General features: G+C 56.2%; 14 protein-coding genes across 14 annotated transcripts; 3 read left to right on the top strand and 11 right to left on the bottom strand.

The window, feature by feature from the left end:
• Positions 1 to 340: 340 nt before the first annotated feature.
• SCHCODRAFT_02611241 (small GTPase rac1p) lies at positions 341 to 2050 on the bottom strand. Its single transcript, XM_003037293.2, has 9 exons — positions 1954 to 2050; positions 1727 to 1867; positions 1643 to 1674; positions 1550 to 1588; positions 1477 to 1495; positions 1246 to 1427; positions 1088 to 1194; positions 906 to 1039; positions 341 to 853 (listed from the first exon to the last, which is right to left on the bottom strand). Exons 2-9 carry the CDS (start codon positions 1740 to 1742, stop codon positions 792 to 794), a joined length of 591 nt encoding a protein of 196 aa, XP_003037339.1. The 5' UTR covers positions 1743 to 1867; positions 1954 to 2050; the 3' UTR covers positions 341 to 791.
• A 113-nt stretch (positions 2051 to 2163) lies between these two features.
• Positions 2164 to 3099, bottom strand: SCHCODRAFT_02611248 (uncharacterized protein). Its single transcript, XM_003037292.2, has one exon. The coding sequence runs from the start codon at positions 3005 to 3007 to the stop codon at positions 2474 to 2476; it is 534 nt and encodes a 177-aa protein (XP_003037338.2). The 5' UTR covers positions 3008 to 3099; the 3' UTR covers positions 2164 to 2473.
• A 365-nt stretch (positions 3100 to 3464) lies between these two features.
• On the bottom strand, positions 3465 to 3851 carry SCHCODRAFT_01041862 (uncharacterized protein; the record flags this gene model as incomplete). Its single annotated transcript, XM_050340916.1, has 1 exon — positions 3465 to 3851. A coding segment is annotated over one exon (387 nt), but the record flags the coding sequence as incomplete, so codon positions are not given.
• A 738-nt stretch (positions 3852 to 4589) lies between these two features.
• Positions 4590 to 6176, bottom strand: SCHCODRAFT_02611254 (uncharacterized protein). Its single transcript, XM_003037291.3, has 7 exons — positions 6097 to 6176; positions 6022 to 6043; positions 5662 to 5966; positions 5588 to 5610; positions 5386 to 5531; positions 4998 to 5335; positions 4590 to 4948 (listed from the first exon to the last, which is right to left on the bottom strand). The coding sequence occupies exons 3-7, from the start codon at positions 5816 to 5818 to the stop codon at positions 4647 to 4649; spliced, it is 966 nt and encodes a 321-aa protein (XP_003037337.1). The 5' UTR covers positions 5819 to 5966; positions 6022 to 6043; positions 6097 to 6176; the 3' UTR covers positions 4590 to 4646.
• Positions 6177 to 6603: 427 nt separating this feature from the next.
• On the bottom strand, positions 6604 to 8056 carry SCHCODRAFT_02611256 (uncharacterized protein). Its single transcript, XM_003037290.3, has 5 exons — positions 7819 to 8056; positions 7745 to 7767; positions 7556 to 7698; positions 7206 to 7498; positions 6604 to 7147 (listed from the first exon to the last, which is right to left on the bottom strand). The coding sequence occupies exons 1-5, from the start codon at positions 7976 to 7978 to the stop codon at positions 6819 to 6821; spliced, it is 948 nt and encodes a 315-aa protein (XP_003037336.1). The 5' UTR covers positions 7979 to 8056; the 3' UTR covers positions 6604 to 6818.
• Positions 8057 to 8534: 478 nt separating this feature from the next.
• SCHCODRAFT_02611260 (DUF423-domain-containing protein) lies at positions 8535 to 9631 on the bottom strand. The gene is made up of 6 exons (XM_050344465.1): positions 9380 to 9631; positions 9297 to 9329; positions 9163 to 9236; positions 8867 to 9018; positions 8753 to 8806; positions 8535 to 8704 (listed from the first exon to the last, which is right to left on the bottom strand). The coding sequence occupies exons 1-6, from the start codon at positions 9471 to 9473 to the stop codon at positions 8683 to 8685; spliced, it is 429 nt and encodes a 142-aa protein (XP_050202250.1). The 5' UTR covers positions 9474 to 9631; the 3' UTR covers positions 8535 to 8682.
• Positions 9398 to 10808, bottom strand: SCHCODRAFT_02611263 (flavoprotein WrbA). Its single transcript, XM_003037288.2, has 5 exons — positions 10558 to 10808; positions 10447 to 10504; positions 10244 to 10397; positions 9977 to 10190; positions 9398 to 9920 (listed from the first exon to the last, which is right to left on the bottom strand). Exons 1-5 carry the CDS (start codon positions 10610 to 10612, stop codon positions 9790 to 9792), a joined length of 612 nt encoding a protein of 203 aa, XP_003037334.1. The 5' UTR covers positions 10613 to 10808; the 3' UTR covers positions 9398 to 9789.
• A 144-nt stretch (positions 10809 to 10952) lies between these two features.
• SCHCODRAFT_02596766 (FtsJ-domain-containing protein) lies at positions 10953 to 13862 on the top strand (the record flags this gene model as incomplete). Its single annotated transcript, XM_050344023.1, has 7 exons — positions 10953 to 11014; positions 11066 to 11226; positions 11277 to 11937; positions 11988 to 12105; positions 12155 to 13060; positions 13114 to 13240; positions 13291 to 13862. 7 exons carry the CDS (start codon positions 10953 to 10955, stop codon positions 13860 to 13862), a joined length of 2607 nt encoding a protein of 868 aa, XP_050202251.1.
• Positions 13759 to 15276, bottom strand: SCHCODRAFT_01143694 (alpha/beta-hydrolase; the record flags this gene model as incomplete). The annotated part of the gene is made up of 8 exons (XM_003037287.3): positions 13759 to 14076; positions 14129 to 14141; positions 14198 to 14280; positions 14335 to 14519; positions 14566 to 14770; positions 14817 to 14941; positions 14987 to 15059; positions 15107 to 15276. The coding sequence occupies 8 exons, from the start codon at positions 15274 to 15276 to the stop codon at positions 14016 to 14018; spliced, it is 915 nt and encodes a 304-aa protein (XP_003037333.1). The 3' UTR covers positions 13759 to 14015.
• Positions 15277 to 15597: 321 nt separating this feature from the next.
• Positions 15598 to 16492, bottom strand: SCHCODRAFT_02529413 (alpha/beta-hydrolase; the record flags this gene model as incomplete). The annotated part of the gene is made up of 6 exons (XM_003037286.2): positions 15598 to 15664; positions 15718 to 15730; positions 15788 to 15870; positions 15917 to 16101; positions 16153 to 16357; positions 16407 to 16492. The coding sequence occupies 6 exons, from the start codon at positions 16490 to 16492 to the stop codon at positions 15598 to 15600; spliced, it is 639 nt and encodes a 212-aa protein (XP_003037332.1).
• Positions 16493 to 16801: 309 nt separating this feature from the next.
• SCHCODRAFT_02490010 (uncharacterized protein) lies at positions 16802 to 17321 on the bottom strand (the record flags this gene model as incomplete). The annotated part of the gene is made up of 2 exons (XM_050342918.1): positions 16802 to 17167; positions 17220 to 17321. Coding segments are annotated over 2 exons (468 nt in total), but the record flags the coding sequence as incomplete, so codon positions are not given.
• A 731-nt stretch (positions 17322 to 18052) lies between these two features.
• Positions 18053 to 18736, top strand: SCHCODRAFT_02611267 (uncharacterized protein). The gene has a single exon (XM_050344466.1). It carries the CDS (start codon positions 18360 to 18362, stop codon positions 18648 to 18650), a length of 291 nt encoding a protein of 96 aa, XP_050202253.1. The 5' UTR covers positions 18053 to 18359; the 3' UTR covers positions 18651 to 18736.
• Positions 18647 to 18895, top strand: SCHCODRAFT_02489760 (uncharacterized protein; the record flags this gene model as incomplete). Its single annotated transcript, XM_050342913.1, has 1 exon — positions 18647 to 18895. A coding segment is annotated over one exon (249 nt), but the record flags the coding sequence as incomplete, so codon positions are not given.
• Positions 18896 to 19096: 201 nt separating this feature from the next.
• On the bottom strand, positions 19097 to 22136 carry SCHCODRAFT_02684399 (uncharacterized protein; the record flags this gene model as incomplete). Its single annotated transcript, XM_050346768.1, has 3 exons — positions 19097 to 19670; positions 19720 to 20509; positions 22121 to 22136. The coding sequence occupies 3 exons, from the start codon at positions 22134 to 22136 to the stop codon at positions 19349 to 19351; spliced, it is 1128 nt and encodes a 375-aa protein (XP_050202255.1). The 3' UTR covers positions 19097 to 19348.
• Positions 22137 to 23243: the final 1107 nt, after the last annotated feature.

Here is a 23243-nt window from a genome sequence, read left to right on the forward strand (position 1 = left end):
CGACTGCGAATGCGTGAGTGACCATTCGTCAGGGGGAATGCGCTTCTGTACTCACAGAACAGGCTAGGGGTCGCACATATACATATCCCACAGTAATAACAAGAAATGAGTGGACTGCCAAGTAAGACGGCAAGGAAAGAATGGCTAGGGCTTGGATGTGGGAGCGGAAGAGGAACCCTCGGGCATGGGAAAGAGAGGAGACTGCCTACTGCCGGCGCCCGATAGAGTGATGATCAGGGGATCAGAGAACCGTCCATTGGCAGATTGTGCATCAACTCAGGGACTTCTAGTCCCGGTGGCTACAAGGACAAGGATACCGCACGTGGAAAGGTCCACCTGGTCGCGGTGCCCCCTTAGCCGCATTCCGCCGGCGCAGATCCTTCTTGCCGCAAGTGCCTGGGGGTCCGTGGTGCAGACGTGTATGCACGAGCAAAGATCGTCAAGGAGGATACAGTTCGTCACGGTGATACTATATGTACTATGTGGGCAAAGGGGAGCGAAATTCGAAGAGCAGGTCGTCGAATTAGAGAACCTGAGAGTCAAGAGAAAGGGGGTGTGAGGCAAGGGTGGTCGTGACGAGTAGCAAAATGGTCAGGATCCTCGAGTTCCACTGGTATGTGTTGGCAGGAAACCGTGCGGATATCAGCAGCTGGCGCGAAAAAGGAGATAGTACTAGAAGAAAGACATAAATGGCGTGATATAGTGCAGGGAGCGCCGCGCGCCGCGTGATGATACAGTGCGCACAACACTTCCTGTGGTTCGTCCACCCATACAGCGGCGCTGGAGTCCACTTATGCGACAATGCATGAGCGGCCCTTGCTGCGTTTGTTGTCGGACCGCGCGGACGGGTACACTAAGGCGGGCGATCAGAGCGGAAGGCGGCGGGAATGGAAGTTACAACGCACAGACAACACGGATCGCCTCGTCAAACACGGTCTTGAGCCCCTTTTGCGTCAGCGCGGAACACTCTAGGTACTTCACAGCACCGATGTCCTTCATCATCGCGACACCCTGCGAGTACTGGATGGGGGACATGCGGCTGGGTCCTGGATCAGACGTTGTTCATTCAGTGTTGCGCAAAACTCACCGGTCACGCAGTTTCTCTATCGTCGCAGGGTCCTCTCGCAAATCCAGCTTGGTGCCCACGAGCACGACGGGCGTCTGCGGTGCGTGATGCGATATTTCAGGGTACCACTGGAAAAGGTGTTAAGAGGGAACTGGCGAGCGAGTGCGGGCGATGTCTACCTTGGTCCGGACGTTCTCGAAACTTGGCGGGCTGACGAGCGAGAAACAAATCAAGAAGACATCCGTCTGAGGGTAGGAGAGCGGGCGGAGACGGTCGTAATCTTCTTGACCAGCGGTATCCCAAAGCCCGAGGGAGATAGTCTTGCCGTCGACCATGACATTGGCGGAGTAGTTATCGAACACTGAGTGAGGTATGAGTGCATCGAGTCGTCGCCAATGAGCTCTTCGTACCGGTCGGGATATATTCTCCCTAGGGCGTATGCGTCAGAACGGCGAGGTCATCGTACGACGGACAAACACGCACCGGGAACGCGTTCGTGGTATACGAGATTAGCAGGCAGGTCTGTTGTGCGCCTGTCAGTTCGGGCAGCTCGCAGCCACCGACGCGCTAGCGCACCTTTCCGACCGCACCATCTCCTACGACAACACCTAGAGCGAGCATCAGCTGCTGTTGCCACGCCGGCACGACCGCAACACGCACACTTGATGGCCTGCATACTGGGGACTGGGCAACGGAGCGACTATCGGAAACCGAGGGGAAGAAGGCAGACGACGCGACGGGGAGGCGAGGGCTGCAGGCGTAAGCTGGGGAAGGACGGGCGATAATGTGGTCGTCGGCGACCTGGAAACGGCGTGTTCAGAAGGCTGCTCGTCCTTGCCGATTGGAAATCTAGCGATACGGGGGCAGGGAAGGGAGAGCAGCAGTACCTTGGGTACGTTCAGCGACCGCGGGAGCACGGGCAAGGGGATGGACAATGGAAGAACAAGGCGAGCAGCAGAACGGTCGAAGGGCCGGGTGTCACTCACAGAAATTCGCAGGATCAAACCCGCAAGAGCGTCTCCAGATGGCCTGCTTTCCCACGCCGCTTGGTGACCGCTCTACCGTCTCGCCGACAACTCAGCACTTTGCCTTGTCTTTAGAACAAGGGATAATGGACATTCGCATCCCCAAACCCGCTATCGGCTGGAGATAGATATACACAAGAATACACAAGATCTGGCCTGTACGCAAAGCCACCCGACAAGTCCACGATATCAGAGTAACTAGATGGGAAACATAGACGACGAGAAGATACGGACTTTAGATGAGCGTAACCGTAAGTGAGGTGACGGGCGTAGTACAAGTACAGAAAAGGCAGCAAGAGCGGGAGCATAGCGATGGAAAGCACGACAAGATACTTACGATAGCGCGCAAGAAAGAGGGATAAAACATACAGCCGACAACGCATCACTCGACCACCTTGCGCTTCTTCGGCGGCGACGGCCGCTGCTCGTCCGTCGCAGTGAAGACGTCCTCCCAGCTCAGGAATCCTATGTCGCGTCCCATCGCAGGAATCTTAGATCCGCTGCTGGACGATGAGCCAGAGCTGAAGAGATCCTCGTAGGGCATCGACTGCGTCCGGCGCAGGACAGGGCTGGCCATACCAGGGCTCGGCATCATAGAGGACGTGCCCGACGACGGCATCCAGGACCCCTCCAGGATATAGTCCATGTCGCACTTCGTCAAAGGAGAGGGTACCAGTCCGGGATTCTGCCACATGTCGTCACCAGTCGTGGACGCGCTTAAGGGCGTGCTACTGGTACGGGCGATGCGGTTAGCGACAGGGAGAGGAGCCTGCATGGTCCGACGAGTGGGTGTCTGGAAGACGTTCCGTGACAGCGTCCCGAAAGGCGTGCGGTTGCCCAAGACCTGCGGGCTGGCAGCCGCGGAAGGGCTACTCAGCGCGAGCTGCAGCAATGATACGTCCCGAGAGCGGTGCATGGGATGCTCGGGGTCCATATAGCGCCAAGGCCGGTGGACAGGAGGAGAGGAGTGGCGGAAGTCTGGGGTGGCAGAGGGGTCGTAGAGCGGCGAAGGTGGAATGTTCAGCATAACGTCTTCCTCATCAGAGGGTGTCATCGATTGTGACAAGACAGGGCCACCGGGCGGCTGAGACGGCGATGGGGTCCCATCACGTTCCTCGTCCGACGCCAATTCGGTGCCATCATCATTGCCATGCTCCTCGATGGCGGAGAACGTGTTCTGGTAGGTTGTGGACGGCTGCGGCGAGGAGAGACTGACGTCGATCTCGACTACATTGCCGTGCACAATGGGCTTGGGTTTGGGGGGCGGCGGGCCACGCTTCCTGGCCTTGTTCTCCTCTGTTGTGATAGGTCAGCAAAGTACGCGTATAGTGATGATCACACTGACTGTTCGACGTAGGACGCGCGCGGGTGGTGTCCCTTCTATTGGCCATAGCAATCTTGTGCTTCTCGTATACGTGCCTCCGCCACATGCTCTTAGCATTGACGCCCAAGTACGTCCGACGGCAGAAGGTGCAGCGCAATTTGGGCTCATCGGGGTTGCCACCGTTCTGCGACTTCGCCTTGACATCCTTCTTCTTTGCAGGGCACCAGCCACGAGGGGGCTCAAGGACCACGGGGTACGCGATAGCTTTGGGGTCGTCGTTGGTCTCGGAGAGAAAGTCCCTGGCGTCGAGGAACCACTCCGGATGCTCCGCGAGGATTGAGTATGTGAGGCCGTCAGGGTGACTATCTGCACCAGGGAAATCGGTCCAGGGGGCACGGATGAAGAGGACGCCGGGCTCGTCAGGCTGTGGCTCGACGGGGATCTGCGCGACGGTAGGATCCTGCCCGCGCGACGCACGCGTCGAGCGATTGGTGTTCTTGCTAGCGTTCGATTTCTCGCCGCGGGGATGGTAGGGGCTGGGATTGAAGGCGCTATCCGCCGGTGTGAAAAATGTAAGATCCGGCTGGGAGGAAAACCGGCGCTTGGGTGGCCGCGATGGAAGTGCTGGCGCGACGAAGGATGCTGCAGATAGGAGAGGGGGTTTGCGGTCGGCCATAATGACCGCGATGGGTAGTATAGACGTGTATAGCTGGGGGACGTGTCAATTGGCGCGATGCCGGAGTCACTGATTTGGGACTCACTCGAGGTCTGTGAGCTCCCTGTATTGATACAGTCGACCGAGGGACTGCCGGGGGACGCGGAAAAACGAGTCGATTGAGGCAGATGTGCGCGCTTGAGGCTGTCTGGCAGCGGCGGTCGGGGGTGCGGGAGGCAAGAGCGACGAAATGATGTCGTTGACGGCCTCATGGGTCGGAGTTTGAATTTCTGTACGTCACATGCAGGACGCGTTTCGCGCGTCTCCACGTGATCGTTCCAGACACGCGCGACCTGCACGCGACACCATCGTGACCTACACGAGCACTTCAACCCTCGAAAGGGCGCAAGGCCAATAAGGATATAGAGCTCTGACAGCAGGGTAAGTCAGATGGTCGTGGGATCGCTTGAGAATGACTCCCGCCTGAGCCATCCTCGGTATGATCAGAGTTGTGCGCCTGGTGCATTACATAGCAGTCACAAAGCGTGCAGCCTATAGGTAATGTAAGTACAGGTGTCACTCCGCAGTGTATTCAGGCGGTATCTCGATGCCTCGCAAGCCACTGTCAGTGTGTCTTATAACGTCAATCATTTGCAGCTCTGGATCTGGCTCATGTTCTACAACGGCAGTGAGAGCCGTCCCTACCACGACGCCTTGTATATCGGTCGAGTCACCGGTCGAAGGTACCGGGTTCTGTGGTGTTACGAGCGCCGATGGCTCAGTTTCTGCAACAATGGTTTTCTTCCGTGGGCCGGGCGACTCTGTAGATGACATTATGAACGGCTGGATCACCGCATTACGGGGTAAATATAAGTAGTCTGTGCAAGTGTTAGATCAACCTGGACAGGGATGCACAGCGATGCTTACCGGGATGGAACTTCTCCTGGGCTGAAGCGGTATCCCTAGTCGGCTCCCTTTGTCCTCGTCGGGCATAATAGACTAGGACGCAGACAATCCCAAGAGAAAGGAGGAAGACGCCTCCAATAGTGCCGCCGATGATGGCGCCAGTATTCACTGCGTGTGAGCTAGTAGGTGGAACAGACGTGGAGGAAGCTGGAGTGCTGCCTGCATCTGTCCCAGTCGGCATTTCCGCGCTGTTGATGGCGTCGCCGAGATTACCGTATATCTCGAAGTAGTCGAACCAGATGGTGCCCTCGCCTTCCTCGTAGGTGGTGTTTACGTAGTCCATGGTAACAGTAAGGGTGCTACATTGGATGTCAGCAAGCCGCCAGCTGAAGGGCAGAGCGTGACGCACTGATCAGCCGCCACATCGAAGCCATCCGACGTGAAGAATATTTGTTTGTATGTATCGCCGGCGCCTGCCCGGGACGTGACAGTTGTCGCTTCGCCATTGTCAATGGAGTAGTTGGTGCGCACGCCGTCGGACGAGTAATCTAACGTCTGGGATGGTCACTTGGCGTTTATGAGGATTGCTGAAGGCCGAACGTCAAGCTCACCCCATACACGGCTATCAACCAACCTGTGGGGGGTAATCAACGATCGATGCAGGCTTGTATCGACGAAGGCGTACCGTTGAACCTCACTTCGAAACTGTCGCCTGCAGTTCGCGTGCTCGATACCGTCTCATTGTACTCGTTCGGCGCTCCTCCTACTTCCCACTGTCCGTGGAAGGTAACATTGCTGCTCTGGTCGTCGATCAGAGCCTTGCTGTTCCCCGTGTTGGACATATACAGGCCCGAAGACGAGTCAGATTCGTCAAAGTGCGCCCTACGTGGAGATTGGTCTGCGGAGTTGAACGAGATGAAGGCCGGGAGGAAGCGACGTGGCAACAGGAGTCACCGCGCTAGCGCTCGTTCCTCGTCTTCATGCATGGACCTTTACAGCGTCAACGTCACCAGCATAGCATCGGCCAGTGATGAAGGCCGCTGACCTCTCTGTACGATGGACGGGATCTACAAGCACAGCATTTATTACCACCCCCTTGACAGCGACGCTAGTAACGTACCTGTCATGTTTACTACTGCTCTTGCCATCCAGATAGCTAGGCGCCTGTCTGCGGTTGCAAGCAGACAGAGGCAACCCCGAGTCCGAAGTGTTAGAGAACAATCAGGACGCGGGCGAAGGTGATTTACGACAAGAATGAGTTCATGAATGCTTTGCTGCAGTCCGTTCGAATCGTAGATTGACGGTTTTGATCTAGTTCATTGGGATTGTATAGCCGTGCTGACCAGATCCTTGGGCATGCAAGGTGGAGCGCTTGCGATGCCCGCTTGCACATCGTCTATGCCGGGACCGGGGCGTGGGTGTAGGTTCAGCTATATGAGTCAGTGGGCCCAGCTATCCGAGTTCGCAGATCATCAGTCTTTTCGGCACAGACGGTGTGCGAAGGGATAGCTATCACCTCAATGAACGACCGCAGCGTCTTGCTGACAAGGCAAGCGCTCGTCGAATGAGAGGAGGGGCGCACCTGCACATATCCTCACCTTGGCAAGAGGACAGGCCGATTATGAGTGCACGCAGGAAAGTCGAAAACTCCGATTAGGTATGCGGCGTAGTAGCCTGACGACACGAACCAAGATGTCGTCGAAGGGTATACACATCAATAGGCAGATTCAGAGCTAATACTAAGTAAGTCCTGCAAGCTATAAGTCCAGTCGACGGCCTCCCGCGTCTTCAGCCGTCGCTCACCATCACTGCTGCCATCACAAGAGTGCGCGTTCCTTGATGTCAGTCCGCCGTGTATACAGGCGGCAACTCGAGCCCCCGTATGCCACTGTCCGTATGTCGGACGACATCAACGGCCGGGAGTGCCGTCGAATCTTCCTGACCATCGTTATGACGGAGCTGAGTTTCTTGCCCACCCTTGCGGCCGCGATAAATGTCGTGGCGATTCCGTGTACTAGGGGCGTCAAAAGTTTGACTGGTATCCGGGTATGATGCAGCGGGCCAAGGTTCATGATCTGACGAGGCGTGTTGTACCTTCCGAGGGCCTGAAGATTGCGAGGTAGACGAGACGAAGGGCACTATCTCGGCGGCAAGCGACGGGTACATATAGTCTGCAAATGAGAGAGTACTGGCTGAGCAGCATACCAGGCAGATTGACTAAGCACGCACCAATGGAATTATGGGCTTCCTCCTTGGTTCGTTTGCGTGCCTTTCGCTTTCGTGCATACAGGACTCCAAGAATGAGGGCCAGACACGCAAGCAGGACCCCTCCGACAACGCCTCCGACAATGACGCCGACATTGGGGTGCCGTCGATGTCGCTGAGAGGTTGGCTCGCTGCTGCTCCCTGTCGCAGACGAAGTGCCATTGTCGCCGCCGTATATCTCGAAGAAGTCAAACCAGATAGTGCCCTCGCCGTCTTCGTAGCCGGTGTTGACATGCTCCATGGTCACTTTGAGGGTGCTACAGAGCGCTCGCTCGTCAGTTAGTTGATGGGACGAGACGAAGATCGACGCGTACTGATCACCCTGCACGAGGTCGTCCGACTTCCAGAACAGTTGTTTGTAGGTGTCGCCAGTACCCGAATGTGAGGTGACGGTGGTTGCGTCCCCGCCGTCGGTGGCATAGCTGGTCTTTACCCAGTCTGAGGAATAATCGAACGTCTGCCTGCAGTTCAGTAGCCGTTTGCAGATCGAACGGACGACTTACCCCGTACACGGCGATTAGCCATCCTGACATGTAATTTTAGCGACGGAACAAAGCGAGAAGAAGTCATTCCGCACCGCTAAATTCCACCTCGAAATAATCGCCGTCATGCGTGCTGCTGCTCACCGTACCCGCGTACTCCTCGTCGGGCGTGCCCCCGACACGCCAGCTCCCTGTGTACGTGACATTGATGCTCTGGTCGTCGAGTAGGACTTTATTCTGTGAGGACCCGGACATTCAGCAGCGTGAGCTCGGCGCTAGAGGTTGACTATCGGGGGCGCACGCCGTCTGGAGAGCGGCAGGATGACGGCGAAGAAGAAAAGAAAGGCTGCACGTCGCGCAAACGTGCTCATTACGATACCGACATTCCTCAAACATCATCACCAGCTCGCCTCTTGGCGACGGACGCCGCCCGGTTTGATTGCGAAACGGGCCGCAAACGACTACGAGCCGCTTGCGTTGGGCGCTGCTCAATTCAGTAGAGCTATTCGAGTGGCAGTGCGAGTGGCTCACCAGTCCATCGGGCTGTCTTCGTTGTATCTGTTGGGTTGTCTTGAGGTGCGCCAGAAGAAGCGGCCATGGAGGCGTCCCCTCTTCGAGTGAACCAGGGCACCAATCTCCTCACAAGCAATGCACTACCATGTAGGTTGTCACGTGCAAGTTGACTTGAATGGTGTTAAGCGCTGCAGAAACCTTGGAATATCGCTCACCTCGACCAGGTACGTGGTCGGCTTGAAACCGCACTCTGGCGCATTGAGACGTATACGATGTCGTACAGTTGTGTACGAGCAGGGGGTTGCTCAAGACTTTAGGTTGCTGCATGATATGACAAGCGCCAGCGCAACTATAGAGGTATACTCGTCGAGCCAGTTTGCAGGAGAGGGGAGATCCACATTCAATCATTGTATGCATACAATAGGATTCGGGCGGTCGTGATCTACTCAGAACAACAAAGCAAGATATCTGGCGCTTGTCAGCTCGAACTCACCAAGACATCATGAAGACACTCACCCAGCAATCAAGATGGAGCCGCCCAGAGGCGTAATGGGACCCAGAATCCTGACTCTACGGTATGACTGTCAACACAAAGCAGTACGGGGTTTATAGAGGTATAGTTGTACGCACTTGTCCCCGAGACCCTTCATCTTCGCGACCGTGAGCGCGAAAATGCTGCCGGAGAACATGGCCGTGCCAGCGATAATGGCGGGACCCGCGAAGGCGTGGCGGGAGAAGCGAGGGTGCATGGACACGGCGAGGAGGGCTACGCCGTTGACGACCTGATTGGAAGGACGCGTTCAGCACGGTGCATGTGGTGTAGATGGTGAGCAGGGATGCAGATGAACGAATGCATATCGAATGGGAGGTGAGTGTATCGTGAAGGGGACATCGGTGCTGAATAGTGGGTAGGGGAAGGAACATACAGCGTAGTGAGCCGCCGTCTCCCATGCATGCACCGTATCCGGCGTAACATTGGGCTGCTTCTTGAGGCCATGGGCTGCACATATAGCTCCCAGTCAGATCTCATGCTTTCACCCAGTTCAGCACGTCCCCGCACCTCCGAAAGCACCCGTAACGACTCCAGTCGCCACTGTACCCGATTAGCAACTCGCATTCCCTGTGATCACCCGGCTCACTGACCAAAGGCAGCGCCAGCGCGCCAGAGCATCGAGGAGCCTTGATTCAGCATGCTGCGCGAGATGAGGGGAGTGAGCTCAGTGAAGGGGTTGCGCATTGGTGGGGATCGGACAATGGTCGGCGGCGTCAAGACGCGTCTACTCGGCACCAGGCGAATGCTTCACCCCGCAGACCATAAGGACTTCTCCATTCTGGACTTGCCGATCTCCCGCACCGTACTTCTTGGACAACGAAAGAGTGCTGTATGGATTGCGAGGAATAGGTATTTTACTGACTATACCGGAAGTAATAAGGAAGGGACTGATGTCGAGGATGGGGTGAATGATGATAACTTCTTCCCCGCACTTCATATGAGCGCAGGGCAAGGGCGCAGGGACTGTCTGCAGTGATATATACGGTAGTTGTAACGCTCTCTACTTGAAGGAGTGCTTGGCGAGCGTCTCCCAGAATTGCTGACCCTGAATCTTAGCGACTTCGAGTTCAAGTGGCGTAGGCTGGCGCGAGCCATCGCCTCCAGCAAAGGTACCTGCGCCCCAAGCCGATCCTGAAATCAAGGGTTAGCCCCCTTAGAGTTCGGGAGGATGCTAAAACCGAGCATACCTCCATGAACCTCTTCGTTGTTGCCCAATTGCTTGAACACCCTGGAGTACCCAAGCGGCACGAAGATCATGCCGTGATGGACGAACGTCGACATAGCGTTCGCTACCGTCATCTCTTGACCGCCTCCCTGGGAAGAAGTGGAGACAAAGGCGCTGCAGAACTTCCCTGACAGTGCGCCTTGAGACCAAAGCTGGCCCGTGGTGTCCCAGAAGGCCTGCGAACGATGTTCAGCGATACGTACCCGGACGCACCATCAGGCAAACGTACCTTCCACTGGCCTGGGAAGTTGCCGTAGCGAGTGGGTATGCCGAAGAGGAACCCATCGTAGTTGCGCAATGTGTCTGCACTGGCGATGGGATAGTCGGGCTTGGGAGGTGCGTGCATTCTATCGAGGACTTCTTTGGGCAGGGTCTCGGGCACTCTGACGTCGCATTAGGTACTCGAATGATACATGTAGCCTTGACACGGACTGGTAGATGCTCGTGGTGCCTCCAGCAGCATGAACACCGGACTTCACGGCTTCGGCGACTACGGACGCACGTCAGCTTGCAGGTTCTCAGTATGAGTGTGGTGATACGCACGCTTGCCAACATGACCGTACATGGTGTATATCACGACTGCGACTCGGGGCGTCATGGTGTGCAAGTGCAAGTCTGGTTTGCGTTAACGAGAGGAATCTTCGATGCCTTGCGCGTTATATTGGTCTTGCTGATGTCATTGCTTTGACAGTGTATTAGTAGGCTTGATGGCCTGCCCAATAGCGTCGACCCTCTCGTAAAGGTTCTGAGAAAACATTGCAAGACAGCACTGAGTGTACAGTCATTGTTCAGGGTGGGCAGTGAGATGGAAACTAAAGACAAGTCCACTTCCGTCTGAATGCCTCGGACCGCTTCACCGCTCGCGTGGCAAAATTTCCCATTTCGTAGATCTCGATCACCGCTGAACGGTCCCCTCCTGCTCGTCGCGGTCACTCAACATGGGGAAGGCTCAGAAGAAGACAGGAAAGGGTCGTCTCGACAAGTACTACAAGCTTGCGAAGTGCGTGCTCGACTTATCTCCCGTGTATCGCGAAGTCTGACAAAACGACAGAGAGCAGGGCTACCGCGCTCGATCTGCCTTCAAGCTCATTCAGCTTAACAAGAAGTACAACTTCCTCGAGACTGCACGATGCTGCATCGATCTTTGTGCTGCACCCGGTGGCTGGCTTCAGGTTGCTAGCAAGCACATGCCTAACAACAGTGTCATCGTCGGTGCGTGTTCCCCCACCCGTGCTATGCGACGGCTCCTCACACTTCAGCAGGTGTCGACTTGGTCCCAATCAAACCTATCCCCCGTGTCGTGACCTTTGCCGCCGATATCACTACCACGCACTGTCGGAACCTTCTGCGCGGCGAACTCAAGGACTGGAAGGCGGACGTCGTACTTCACGATGGTGCTCCCAACGTCGGAACGGCCTGGATCCAGGATGCCTACACCCAGTCTGAGCTCGTGCTCATGTCCCTCAAGCTCGCAGTCGAATTTCTCGTCAAGGGCGGTACCTTCGTCACCAAGGTCTTTCGTAGCACGGACTACAACAACCTCATCTGGGTGTTCAGCCAGCTCTTCGGGAAGGTCGAGGCGACCAAGCCGCCCTCGTCTCGTAACGTCTCCGCTGAAATCTTCGTCGTCTGCCGCGACTTCCATGCCCCCAAGCACATTGACCCCAAGTTTCTCGACCCGAAGCACGTCTTCAAGGATCTCGCCGCCTCTATCCCTGCTGACGACAAGGGTTCCAACTCTAACAACGTTCAGGCCAATGTCTTCCAGCCCGAGAAGAAGCGCCGCAAGCGTGACGGTTACGCCGACGGCGACTACACCCTTTTCCGCACGGCAACTGCCAGCGACCTCATTCGTGGTCCGGATCCCATTGCCATCCTTGGTTCGGTCAATCAGATCACCTTCACTACAGATGAGGAGAAGGAGTGCGTAAAGCTTTAACTTGACTGGCAAATTGTATCTGACCAATTCATAGATGGTTGAAGCTGGAGATCACGAAGCCGGAGATCAAGGCCAACTGCGATGATCTCAAGGTCCTAGGCAAGGGTGACTTCAAGGCGGTCCTCAAGTGGAGGACCACATTGCGGGAGGACGTGCGTCGAGGCTACTATACTACTTACATCTAACTAAATCCATCTGCAGCTTGGCTTGGACAATAAGTCGAAAGAGGCCCAAGAATTGACCGAAACCGTCGAAGTCACCGAAGAAGTCGACGAGGATACCCAAATTCAACAAGAGCTCGAGCGCCTCAACGCCGAAGCCGCCGCCCGCACCAAGCGCCAGCGCCGCCGCGCCAACGAGGTCAAGACCAAGACCATCCAGCGCATGCAGCTCCAAATGACCGCGCCCCTCGACATCGGCATGGAGCAGGCCGACGCCTCCCTCGGTGGCCAGGACGACTTCTTCGACCTCGACGAGGTCGAACGCAGCCGCAAGGGCGCGCGCCGCCTCGCCAAGGCCTCCATGGACGACGAGGACGCGGACTCGGATGAAGCGCCGGAGGAGGAAGAGGAGGAGGAAGAGCTCGTGGACTCGGAGGAGGAGCGCGAGCGGAGGACGCGCGCGCTGGAGAATGATATGGACGGGATGTATACGGCGTATCGGCAGCGGCTGCGCGAGCGGGACGCGAAGTTCAAGGCGAAGGAGGCCAGGATGAACAACCCGGATCGCGAGGAAACGTGGCAGGGTATCAAGGAGGTCGCCAGTGATGAGGAGGACGACAGTGACGCCGAGGGCGCGGGCTGGGCCGCGAGGGAGCAGCGTAAATTCGCGGATGCCGAGGATTCGTCGGACGAGAGCGACATCGATGACGACGACGAGCCATCGTCGAAGCGGAGACGGACGGAGAACGGCGCGCAGCGGGTTGGCAAGGGCAAGCTTGTCCAGTCGTTGGAGGGCCCAAAGATGCCGGAGAGTCAAGCAGCCAAGATTTGGTTCAGCCAGGATGTCTTTGCCGGTATCGACGATGATGTGGAGGACGATGAGGAGGAGAGCGCGGTGGATGAGGACGAGGATGAGGATGTTGACATGGAGGAAGGGGAGGACGAGGTTTGTGCTTCTCCGTCAACGTCGATGGTGCAGCCTACTTACACGCGCCCCAGGGCCCCGTTACTCCAGAAGACGACGATGACTTTGAGATTGTCCCATTACAAAAGGACAGCGATGACGAAGATATGTGGGACGTCGAGGATGACAATGAGGATGCTGTCAACGCAGAGAAGATACGAAGTGCGCCATTCTCCCTCGCTCAGCCCTACTCTCACTGACTTTTATCATAGAATATGGCCTCACCACCGGCGAAACCGTCACCCTCGCTCAAGCCCTCGTCAACCGCAACACCACCAAAACTCACCTCATCAACGACGGCTTCTCCCGCTACTCCCTCAACTCCAAAGACGACCTCCCCTCCTGGTTCCTCGACGACGAGCAGCAGCACTACAAGCCCAACCTCCCCGTCACCAAAGAGGCCATCGCCGCCCTCCGCGCCCGCCAACGCGCCCTCGACGCGCGCCCGATCAAGAAGATCGCCGAGGCGAAGGCGCGCAAGAAGCTCAAGGCCGCGCAGCGCCTGGAGAAGGCGATGAAGAAGGCGGAGGGCGTGAACGAGACGAGCGACCTGAGCGAGCGCGAGAAGGCGGCGCAGATCGAGAAGCTGATGCGCAAGGGCGCGAGCAAGGGGAAGCCAAAGACGGAGGTGAAGGTCGTGTTTGCGAAGGGCGCGCAGAAGGGGGTGAAGGGCCGGCCGAAGGGGGTGAAGGGGAGGTACCAGATGGTGGACGCGAGGGGGAAGAAGGAGCTGCGGGCGAAGAAGCGGGCGGAGAAGGCGAACAAAAAGAGGAAGCGGGCTTAAGCGCGTCCCTCGTCTTGTTCGTCGTGTCTACCACCTATTGCATACCATGTTGTTGTACTTGCACTCATCTTCCATCTATATTCATGTATTCCGGAGCTTACTCAGGCCTCTGTTTGTGATACAAGATTTTCATTCGACCATCTATGGAACCATCTACTCTGGCGAATGAAGTGCACCGATGAAATGCGAAACCACCTTCTTGAACTCGTTCGGCCTGTGAAGGTAGGTTGTTAGCAAAGGCGGTAGCGTGATAGATAACCTCCCACTTCTCCGCATGCACTGTTGGACCAACTTAGCAAACAGTGCACTCTGCGGCAAAGGTCATTCGAGCTCACCCCAATGACTCGTAGGCAACTCTACTAGCTCCATATTCGGGAAAAACTTCTGTGCTTCTGGCAGGTTGTTCTTGTTGATGTACCTTCGACAATCGAGTAAGCCGATAGCGCAAGTACGACAAGAATGTAGTGCGTACTTGCTTTTGCTTCCCTTGATAAAGAGGGTCCTCCCTTGGTATTGCCGTTTGGCGGAATCGTACGGGAAGTCGCCCAACGAGTCGATATATTCCTCCAGAATATGCAAGGGGATCTTGAAGTGCCCGTGCTCGACCAGCGGTGGTACTTCCAGATTAGTGAGCAGGAATTGCAAAACGGAGGGGTCCTAACACGAATCAGCAGAATTCGGGGCGTGATAGCAGAACAAGCACCTTCTCCCATTTCGACAGAATATCCCTGGCTTCCTTGCGACTCTTCACCTTCGCGGCATCAACTGCCTTCATACCCTGGATGTAGCCTTGAAATTCAGGGGATAATGCACCCTTGGAGGGTGCGATATCTTCAACGATGAGGTTCTCGAGCAGACCCTCCGGCAGCTCCGGGTCCAGAGCAACGCTCATGGCTACCTTGCCGCCCCTGGGGATGGTGAGCACTTTACGTGGGGGAGTATGGGCACGCGTACATAGAGTGCCCGAGCAGGGAGACGTTGTTGAGATTGTGTGTGCGCAGGAAGTGCAAGACGTCGCCCGCCATTGCGCTATAGGTCATCGGCTCCTTATGGGGAGAGGTTCCCTGGTTGCGGAGATCCTGCGCACGATGAGCGTGCCGTCTGGGTGCGGAACTCATACTCACCAAGGCATAGACCGGCCTATGCAGCTCATGCGCGAACGCTTTCGACAGCGACATCCAGTTCCGCTTGGATCCGCTGCAGCAAGATGAGCTAGACCCTCACGATAAATGTGCTCAACGCACAATAATCCATGGAGAATGACGAGCGGCTTGTCTGTCTCGTTGCCGGATGGGGGCACATTCTTCGAGTAGTCGAGCTCGACGACGGCCGAGGCGGACGCGTGGAGGCGGCGCGACGACGCGAGCAAGACGCGTCGGGACGCACAGGACCGTGACAGTGAAGGGAAGAGCATGGATGACGTCGATCAATTCACCCGGTCCGGCCACTACCGCGCCACGCGCCAGCCATCAATGCCACCCGACCAAAGAGCCCGCCTCTACTGTATGTGCTGGATGGCCTGTATCGACAGGAGAGGCCAAGCTTGGAATGTGCCTCATTTCTGCCTGAGATGACGGCCAAGTTTGATTTTCGGGAACCGTGTACTTGTTTTGTGCCACAAATTCAGACTACCTAAAGATATCGACGCTCGCCTAGTAGACGGCTACGCGGTGGAAATACTACTCGTAAAAAGCGTAACTACCTACGAAATCACGTTGAAGGTCAGTCGAGCAGTCTAGGAGCCCGAGAGCGGTTCCATTGGACCAATGAACTGCGAGACCACCTTCCTGAAGTCTTGAGGCCTGCGCAAAGAATTATAGCATGGAAACTTGTGTTATGCGCGAGGCTCCCTCACCTTTCCGAGTGTACTGCCGATCCAGCGCCAGCTCAAGAAAGGTAACTTGACGATATGGAGACATACTTACCCCAATGACCCGCCGGAAGTTCCGTCAATTGCATACTCGGAAACATCTTCTGTACAACCTGTATGTTGCGCTCGTTCATATACCTGGCTATTTCAGCGATCAGCGATGCCGAGGCGCACTGTAACTCACTTGCTCTTTGTGCCTCTGATAAAGAGGGTTCTTCCAGACCATTGCCGCTCGCCAGGCGCGTATGGGAAGTCGCCCATGCTGTTTGTATATCCTTCCAGGATGTCCAGGGGGATCTTGAATTGCGCATGCTCGACCCGAGGTGGCAATTCCAGATTGGTCAGTAAGAACTGTAGAATGGCGGGGTCCTGAGCCGGGGTTAGCTCAATTATTACCCTCAGCATGTCGGAGGACTACACCTTCTCCCCCTTGGCAAGTATGTCGGTAGCTTCCTTACGGGTGGTCACTTCGGCAGCGTTGACTGCCCTCATGCCCTTGATATATCCAGGAAATTCGGTCAGTTGAGCCCCCGCAGCCGGAGCAGTATCCTCGACGATGAGATTCTCCAGTAAGCCGTCCGGAAGGTTGTAATTGAGCGCGACAGTCATGGCGACCTTGCCGCCCCTGGAAGCGTTCAGAAAAGCGATCCCACGCCTCATCCTTATGCACTCACATCGAGTGCCCCAGTAGAGACACGTTCTTCAGCTGATGCTTCCGGAGAAAATGCAGAACATCCTCTGCCATTGCACTGTAGGTCATGGGTGCTTTATGAGGGGATGCACCATGGTTGCGAAGATCCTGTGGGCCGTTCGCGAGTGCACACTGTGAGAATAGACCAGGATGAAAAACATCCTACTCTAGGTTGAGTTTCGTCGAGCGGTGCCTCCAACCTGTGGTAGGTTGATTGCTAGGTTGATACGTCAACCTAGCAATCAACCTGCGCGCGTCTACTGTACAGAGCATGATATACAACCTGTCCTTCAGCCCTTTTTAGGTTGATTGCCATTGAGAAGAGATTCGTCATATTCACCATCACAAGTCTCCTTGAGTCAAGTAAAAATGAATGTATTAGGTCGGAACCTCCTCTGCGAATACAGCACGCGCGAGATCTCCACTGCGGTCGATGATGGCCCAGCGGTCGATGTCGTAGATACGTCCTACCAACGCTTGCACGGTCTTGACATCAACGAAGTCAAGCTCGCCCTCCCGCTTGTAGTACTGTATGTCGAGTCGTGCATGAGCTGTCTCAACCTTACAGCGGCGTATTGCGGCAATGACGACCTCGTTGCCGCTATCAACCCCGACCGCAGCGGCGGCAGCATCGCTCGGGAACTTGACGAGGTAGAGACACCTGAGCTGGCCATAGAATGTGCCGGATTCGAGTTCGACGGGCTTGCGACGTGCGTGTTCATCGACATCAAAATATGCCTGATACTGAAATCATATAAGCCTTCAAGCTATCATGTAGGCGCGAAGAGTAACTCACACGAACAAAAGACGCATCGCGCGAGTCGTCGCGCGTGGCTCCGAGCTCACTGGCAGATATCGTATCCCCCGCGTCCGAGTCAACCCGTCGCAGCTTGCCGTACCGCACGATTTGCGCATTGCGAAGATGCGGGGTCACATCTCGAGGGCGCAGATCAGCTCGCGTGGCCAGGGCAGACGTGATACCAGTTCGTATGCCGACTGGGATTGCAGTTCTGTCGTCTTTTGGAGGGAGGAGAATACAAGAAGGATCTACGGGTATGTTCAGCTAAAAGTTACGAGACCTGCTTGCCAGGCTCGTCTTACACCGGTGGACCTGTAGCAAGATCAGACGTCCAAGCGGTCGATCAAAAGTTAACTCCGGATGTCGACTGTTTAGTTGTTCAAATTCTTCATTCAGCTTCGTTCATTTCCTTCCGAAAAAATCTGACATAGTCCTTGGCTCATACCCTCTCGTTCATTCGAGTAACAAGCTCTAATTCGCGTTCGATGTGAAGCTTCGGAAAACGTCTGCACACGTGCGGCCCCGGCAATGTCCGTCAGCACAGCCCCATCACTCGACGCACAGCCACAACATTCGACAGGCGAGTGTTTCGTTGTCTCTTCATTGGCTCAAATCCTTCAAAATACTCTAGAGCATAGCTAGTGTATCTCTAGGTATCTCGTCTCGATTTTGTTGTGATTGACGTTGATGAACGTGCTCTGTCTCACAGATGGCACGGCTTTCTCGGGCCGATCTTCCTCGTCGATTTCTGCTTGGTCTCGTCCCGCGACGTCCAACTGTGTCCCAACTACCACAATGCCCCCTGGCTCGTCTCCCCATCCATCGCAGGTGACCCTCCGCACTCCCCCCTCTCACAAACATCTCGAAGAGGCCGCTTCCGACGCGCTCGGCCACGATTGCGTCCCATAGAACGATGACACACGATCCGGACGAGGAGGGGGGGGTTCCGGGTGCGTGAACGCCTCCCGTGCTCGATTCTATTACTAATCACTTCTTTATCGTGACGCGGAGAGGGGAGAGGGGGACGAGCGAGAGCAGGACGGGACGGAGGAAGCGGGGCTAACATTGCGCCGCGTTCCCGTTATTCTCGCCCTCAGATGCCGTCTGAGGGCGCGAGGGTCCTGCGTATGGCGCGCTATGCGTCATAGGCTAGCCCTCAATAGCCCTTTGGCTGTCGCGCGTCGACCCACGCCCCTGCTAATAGCGATCAGCGCGGGTGGCGGGCAGCGCTCATCCTTCCCCACCCCTCCCTGCGGTCGTGGACAACCGCCTCTGCTGGGATTCGCCGCGTCGCGCAGGATGCACTCGGTGCGACCGAGCGTACTGCTCAGCGTATCGGGCGCGGGGCCGACCCACAGCTTGCTCAGCACTCGCAGCGCGTTCCGCGCACCCGCCTCCTTTCCCAGGCTGTCGCCGGGGATGAGCTGAGGGGCTGGGGAGGCTGCTCACGCGATCGTATCCATGCCTTGGCAACGCGCGGATGCGGCGGGGAGGTCCAGGGCCCTAGGTGGCGGGCGAGCGCGTACTCACCGCGATCCTCGTGCCACCCCAATGGGTGCCGCTGCCTTTCACCTTCAGGTGATGCCCTCGACCTCATGTGCTTTGCGCCTTTCGCGTTTGCGGGAGCGCAGAGCAACACCCCTCCCCCTCCCTCCCCCCACCTTGCTACGTGACGACCGCGGACGCGTCCTTGGACGCGAATGGGTGCACGAAGCTTGGGCGGCTTCTCATCCCGTTCCTCACCATCCACTTGCGCTCCTGCGCACTGTGCAAGTAGCAGGAGCCCGAGTGGGCCTTTTCTTCGCTCTACTCATTGTTCTCCGTAGTCTTGCGGGTCTTGATCCTCCTCCTCCACCTCTATCCGCTCCTTCCAGAGACCACTCTGAGGCGGGCCGCTCTGCTGGTCCGGCCATCCAGCGCACCCACAGTACGTGTCTCGTCCTCAACACCACTACGTCACCCACGTCGTCTGCCCGTCCCTCCTATGCCCGTGCTGTGGTCGCCACGCGCGGGCGGCGGCGCAGCACCTCACGGCCTCAGATAGTGGATGGCTTGTCTCAACAAGGCAGGTCTCGTATATCGCCCCGGGGGCCACTTAACTAGTATTGACCCGAAGGATGTACAAGTCATAACGTACAGGCAGCTGGCGCATACGCGCCTTGCGGAATCTTGTTTCGAGGAGCACGTAGTGCCATCTCGTCTGCAGTACCGTAGATCGCGTTGATCTGCTCAAGTTGGGCGCATTCAACGACGAAGCGGTCGAGGGAGGCGTAGGGGAAGCGACGGCTCTTAATCGCAGGTTGAAGAGCACCACAATAGCGCTCCATAGGGAAGGCCCAGTAGCACCAGGCGGGACCCATATTCTCGATGCTGTCGGCGATGTGGAGCAGCGCGTGGATCGTAAGGGGGCACGCTGACAAGCGACGCGGGTCATGCTGGTAGTAGATACTGCAGATGCTCATCAGTTTGCATAGGGCTGGAGAATGAGACAACGAACCGCTCGTAGGCTACGACCCACTCCTTGAAGCCTTCTCGTACTTCGTGAATCTCATCTGTGGTGATTTCGAACTGCAGGCACTTGTTGATGAGGCAGACAAGGTCGACAAAGTGCTTGTAGTATTTGGGCTTCGAAAAGCGGCGCTTGAGGACCACAGGGCCGATGTACGACATCCAGAACGAAGCCATCTCCGCCGAGAAGTTCGACCGGTCCAGAGCGATGTTGGGCACCCGAGGACCATAGGCGGAGGGATAGTACTGGCCTGCATTGGCAGTATCGAGACCGATAGCTTCCCAGATCGCCTGCGTGAACTGGTACGCCTCCTTCCCATCGTCGAGGCCCTTGAACTCGCCTGTCCAATGCTTGATAAGGTTAGGGAGGAGGTTCTCGAAGATGAGGTGCATGAGATCGTAAGGAGCACAATCGGGTAGAGTCAGGGAGGGGAGGTGGGAGAGAGCGGGGATGCCTTTGATGCCATACTCGCGGGATAGTGCCTCTGCTTCTGCGTTTGTTGTAGCAGCCTGAACCTCCTTCGCCTGCGCCATGAAATCCGTATGCGTACGGAGGGGAAGATCCAGCGGGTCGTAAGCAGCAACATGGTCGTCAGGAGTCTCGAGGACCTTGGGATGCGACGATCGGTCCAGTGGGACGTAGAGGACACGGGACTTGTCCTCGAGACTGGGGACTCCTGTTATATGGCACATACGACATGGACTGTAGCCATTGTGCCCCTTCATGCGGAGAACGAGGGAAACGGCAGGAATATCGCCGAAGACGAGGATGAGGTAGGCTCGGAGGATGAACATCTCCTTGGCCAGTACATCGAATGCGCTCACTCCTGCGGCGAGCTCCATCATCTCCTGAATGAATGGCCACAAGAACGAGTCCATGTCGTGGGGCTTCTTCGGCCCCGGAACGACACCCAGGCTGAGGAGCATATCATCGTGGTTCCGCAGCTCGGGAGGAAGATTGTAGTTGACGGCGATGAGAGGCCATTGATGCGCCTGGCGCTGAAAAACGCATTTTTGTGCCCAATATCAGAGCGATATGGCGTCTTTAACTGGCTTGACCATAAGGACTCGTATATACCTTACGACGTCGTGACTGTACAACGGGCGCGTCGTAGGTATTTTACCGAGCTATTATCAGAGAAACACTGTTTAAAAGGGCCATTTGGGAGGCATCTGACCGAGAATATACCCAGAAGACACTTCGAGGACCACTTAGAGCTCCCTTAGCCTTTCCTACCCTGGGATGTGCGACGGGGATGACATCTATTGGCTCTTAGAAGGGGAATCATCCGGGCAGTAGGCGTACCTAGCGTGCTGCTCACCCATGTCGAACACCATCCTCGCTCGGTCTTATCGCTTGTCAATTTGGGCTACTGGACAGTTGTATCTATGAGGTAGCAAGGTGCGAGGACCTCATAGGACCGCAGCCGCGGTCCTCACCCCATCGCCGGGACGCGCACGAGTCACATGACCGTGTCAACTCGAACACTCACGTGCTTCGGACTTCGCCGACCGAACAATTGTGCGAAGTACCGCGCCTCACCGCGCGGTCTTCCACTCGGCTTCGGGCACGATACAAGCGAACACAGCTGTCTTGGCGGCAGGCAACGACTGCCGAACCTATCTATACCAGAAAGGCGTCGAAGCTTAGGCGGACCCGGACCAATATGACTCGGAATTTCAACACGCAGCGCTATCCGCCATCGGCCTCACCGGAGAACGTGCGACGGCCTCGGAACGACGGAACGCGGCAGGCCAGTTGAGGGGAGGAAGGACAGGAATTGCGAGAAGCTGCTGATGCGCCTCGCGGGAATTATCCGAGATCGGGAAGTTTTCACCAACTCGAGTCATTTTGCATCGGCCGTGCGCCGCCCTACCTACCGTATATATACCGAAACGTACCTACAGTTCGGGGACTTTCGCCCACATCAGGAGCAGAGCCCTTGCAGAGCCCACACTTTGCATACAATACCAGAACAATCAGACCAGAAAAACCTTGAGAAATCTTTGAGAAATCCCTTGAAAAGACCATCTCCTTGCGTGATTACTTCTGAGAAACACTTGTGAAAAGCCTGACGAGCTGCCGCGGTCGAGGAACTAGCGCTACTTCGCGAACTTCCAAAACTCGTCTATTTGTTGGCACTATATATTCCCTAGCAATACAAAAACACGGACTCGCTGCGCTTCTAACGAAGTAACTGTCTCGTCTTTGGGTTGTTTGTGTGGTCGTTTGGCGACTGTTGAGCGATCTCTTGCCACCTTAGGCGCGCTACTTCTCTGAAGCGTACGATCCCATCATCTGGAGCCCACCGCGAGGGAATATATTTGTGCTTGACGTGTAGTCGAGTGACAGACCGTTGGGGTGACTTCTAGCGAAGTATCCTGTGTACTTTCGAGTACCACCATCGAGACAAAGTCTTAGTAGAGAACTACAAAAACGGCTCCTGGACGAAAATCCAACCTCGAAGCCGAACAGCCTGACTGGGACAGTACCTTAACTGGCCGGTCGCAGCGAAAAGCTAGAGAAAGAGCCCGTTTAGCCGCAGTCGACGCCGCGAAGCAATCAAAGCGCGCTCAAGCTAGACAACTAGAGACACAGTCCTCTCAGACTGCCTCAACCTCGCTGCCCTTACCTGGCGCGTTCCCAGAATCCCCACCTCATCATTCTCCTGTTACTCATCCTCCTACACCTATCACAACTCCCACTCGTGGTACTTCAACCACTCCAGATCCTCATACACTCGGTGCAAATCGCACTACTTCTACCGCTTCGTCTCTTACTCCTCTTACAACTTCTCCTGCGCACTCTGTGCCAGCCTCTCCAGTTCCTAGTCTATCTGAATTGATTCCTTCGCGTCCTCTATCTGTTTCTTCCAACCACTCTCCCGATATAACTACTGAACCGACCGTCGAACCCGAAACTTCTCTCCGTACCGTTACTGTCCCGAATCCAGCTACCGAACACTCTACTATAGATACTATGACTCGTCACTACTCCCACACGGCGAGCGACGCGCCCCGCTTCGAAGAGGAGCGGGACGTGCTCAACCTCCCGACCATCCTGCGAGACCTTCTCGCGTACATGAAAGATCATGGTCTCACGACCTTCGAGCAGCAGCGTGCTAAGATAGCCCTGCACGCCAAAGATCGCCATGTACGCGCCCTTTGGGAACAACTCGGCGCTGCGCCGGAGATTACCAACTGGGAAGAGCTAGAAACAGAGATACTTGCTCGCTACCCCGAGATAGCAGGCGGCCAGACAGGTACGCTCGCGGAACTGCACAAGATCTGCGCGCAATACCGAGGCCTGACTGCCGAAGATGGGGCGCGTGGAAATGCTTTCCTCCGTCGCTTTGAGCCAACGGCTATGCTGTTGATTAGAGGGACTCATAATATCACGAACTTTGAGCTGTGTTCGAGACTCGCGTCCGTTTGCAGCTCTGAGCTTCTGAACACGCTCGACACCATCCTCACTGGGAGAGCCAGCCGGTTGCTGGTCCCGGGTGCCGCGAA

The sequence above is a fragment of the Schizophyllum commune genome (genome assembly GCF_000143185.2).
Source record: "Schizophyllum commune H4-8 unplaced genomic scaffold SCHCOscaffold_2, whole genome shotgun sequence".
NCBI classification, from domain to species: domain Eukaryota; kingdom Fungi; phylum Basidiomycota; class Agaricomycetes; order Agaricales; family Schizophyllaceae; genus Schizophyllum; species Schizophyllum commune.

Coding starts and splice junctions, on each gene's coding strand:
- SCHCODRAFT_02611241 (XM_003037293.2), bottom strand. Junction 1,589..1,642: donor GAGATGGTGCGGTCGGAAAG/GTGCGCTAGCGC, acceptor GGCGCACAACAG/ACCTGCCTGCTAATCTCGTA. Junction 1,195..1,245: donor TCGAGAACGTCCGGACCAAG/GTAGACATCGCC, acceptor CACCTTTTCCAG/TGGTACCCTGAAATATCGCA.
- SCHCODRAFT_02611248 (XM_003037292.2), bottom strand. CDS start 3,007: ATGCACCGCTCTCGGGACGTATCATTGCTGCAGCTCGCGCTGAGTAGC.
- SCHCODRAFT_02611254 (XM_003037291.3), bottom strand. CDS start 5,818: ATGTCCAACACGGGGAACAGCAAGGCTCTGATCGACGACCAGAGCAGC. Junction 5,532..5,587: donor GGTTGATAGCCGTGTATGGG/GTGAGCTTGACG, acceptor TGACCATCCCAG/ACGTTAGATTACTCGTCCGA. Junction 4,949..4,997: donor CCAGGAGAAGTTCCATCCCG/GTAAGCATCGCT, acceptor ACACTTGCACAG/ACTACTTATATTTACCCCGT.
- SCHCODRAFT_02611256 (XM_003037290.3), bottom strand. CDS start 7,978: ATGTCCGGGTCCTCACAGAATAAAGTCCTACTCGACGACCAGAGCATC. Junction 7,768..7,818: donor TTTCGAGGTGGAATTTAGCG/GTGCGGAATGAC, acceptor ATTACATGTCAG/GATGGCTAATCGCCGTGTAC. Junction 7,699..7,744: donor GGCTAATCGCCGTGTACGGG/GTAAGTCGTCCG, acceptor AACTGCAGGCAG/ACGTTCGATTATTCCTCAGA.
- SCHCODRAFT_02611260 (XM_050344465.1), bottom strand. CDS start 9,473: ATGCGCAACCCCTTCACTGAGCTCACTCCCCTCATCTCGCGCAGCATG. Junction 9,330..9,379: donor GCGCGCTGGCGCTGCCTTTG/GTCAGTGAGCCG, acceptor AATCGGGTACAG/TGGCGACTGGAGTCGTTACG. Junction 8,705..8,752: donor GGCTCCATCTTGATTGCTGG/GTGAGTGTCTTC, acceptor GACAAGCGCCAG/ATATCTTGCTTTGTTGTTCT.
- SCHCODRAFT_02611263 (XM_003037288.2), bottom strand. CDS start 10,612: ATGACGCCCCGAGTCGCAGTCGTGATATACACCATGTACGGTCATGTT. Junction 10,505..10,557: donor GTACGGTCATGTTGGCAAGC/GTGCGTATCACC, acceptor GTGCGTCCGTAG/TCGCCGAAGCCGTGAAGTCC. Junction 10,191..10,243: donor ACTTCCCAGGCCAGTGGAAG/GTACGTTTGCCT, acceptor CATCGTTCGCAG/GCCTTCTGGGACACCACGGG.
- SCHCODRAFT_02611267 (XM_050344466.1), top strand. CDS start 18,360: ATGCGTCATAGGCTAGCCCTCAATAGCCCTTTGGCTGTCGCGCGTCGA.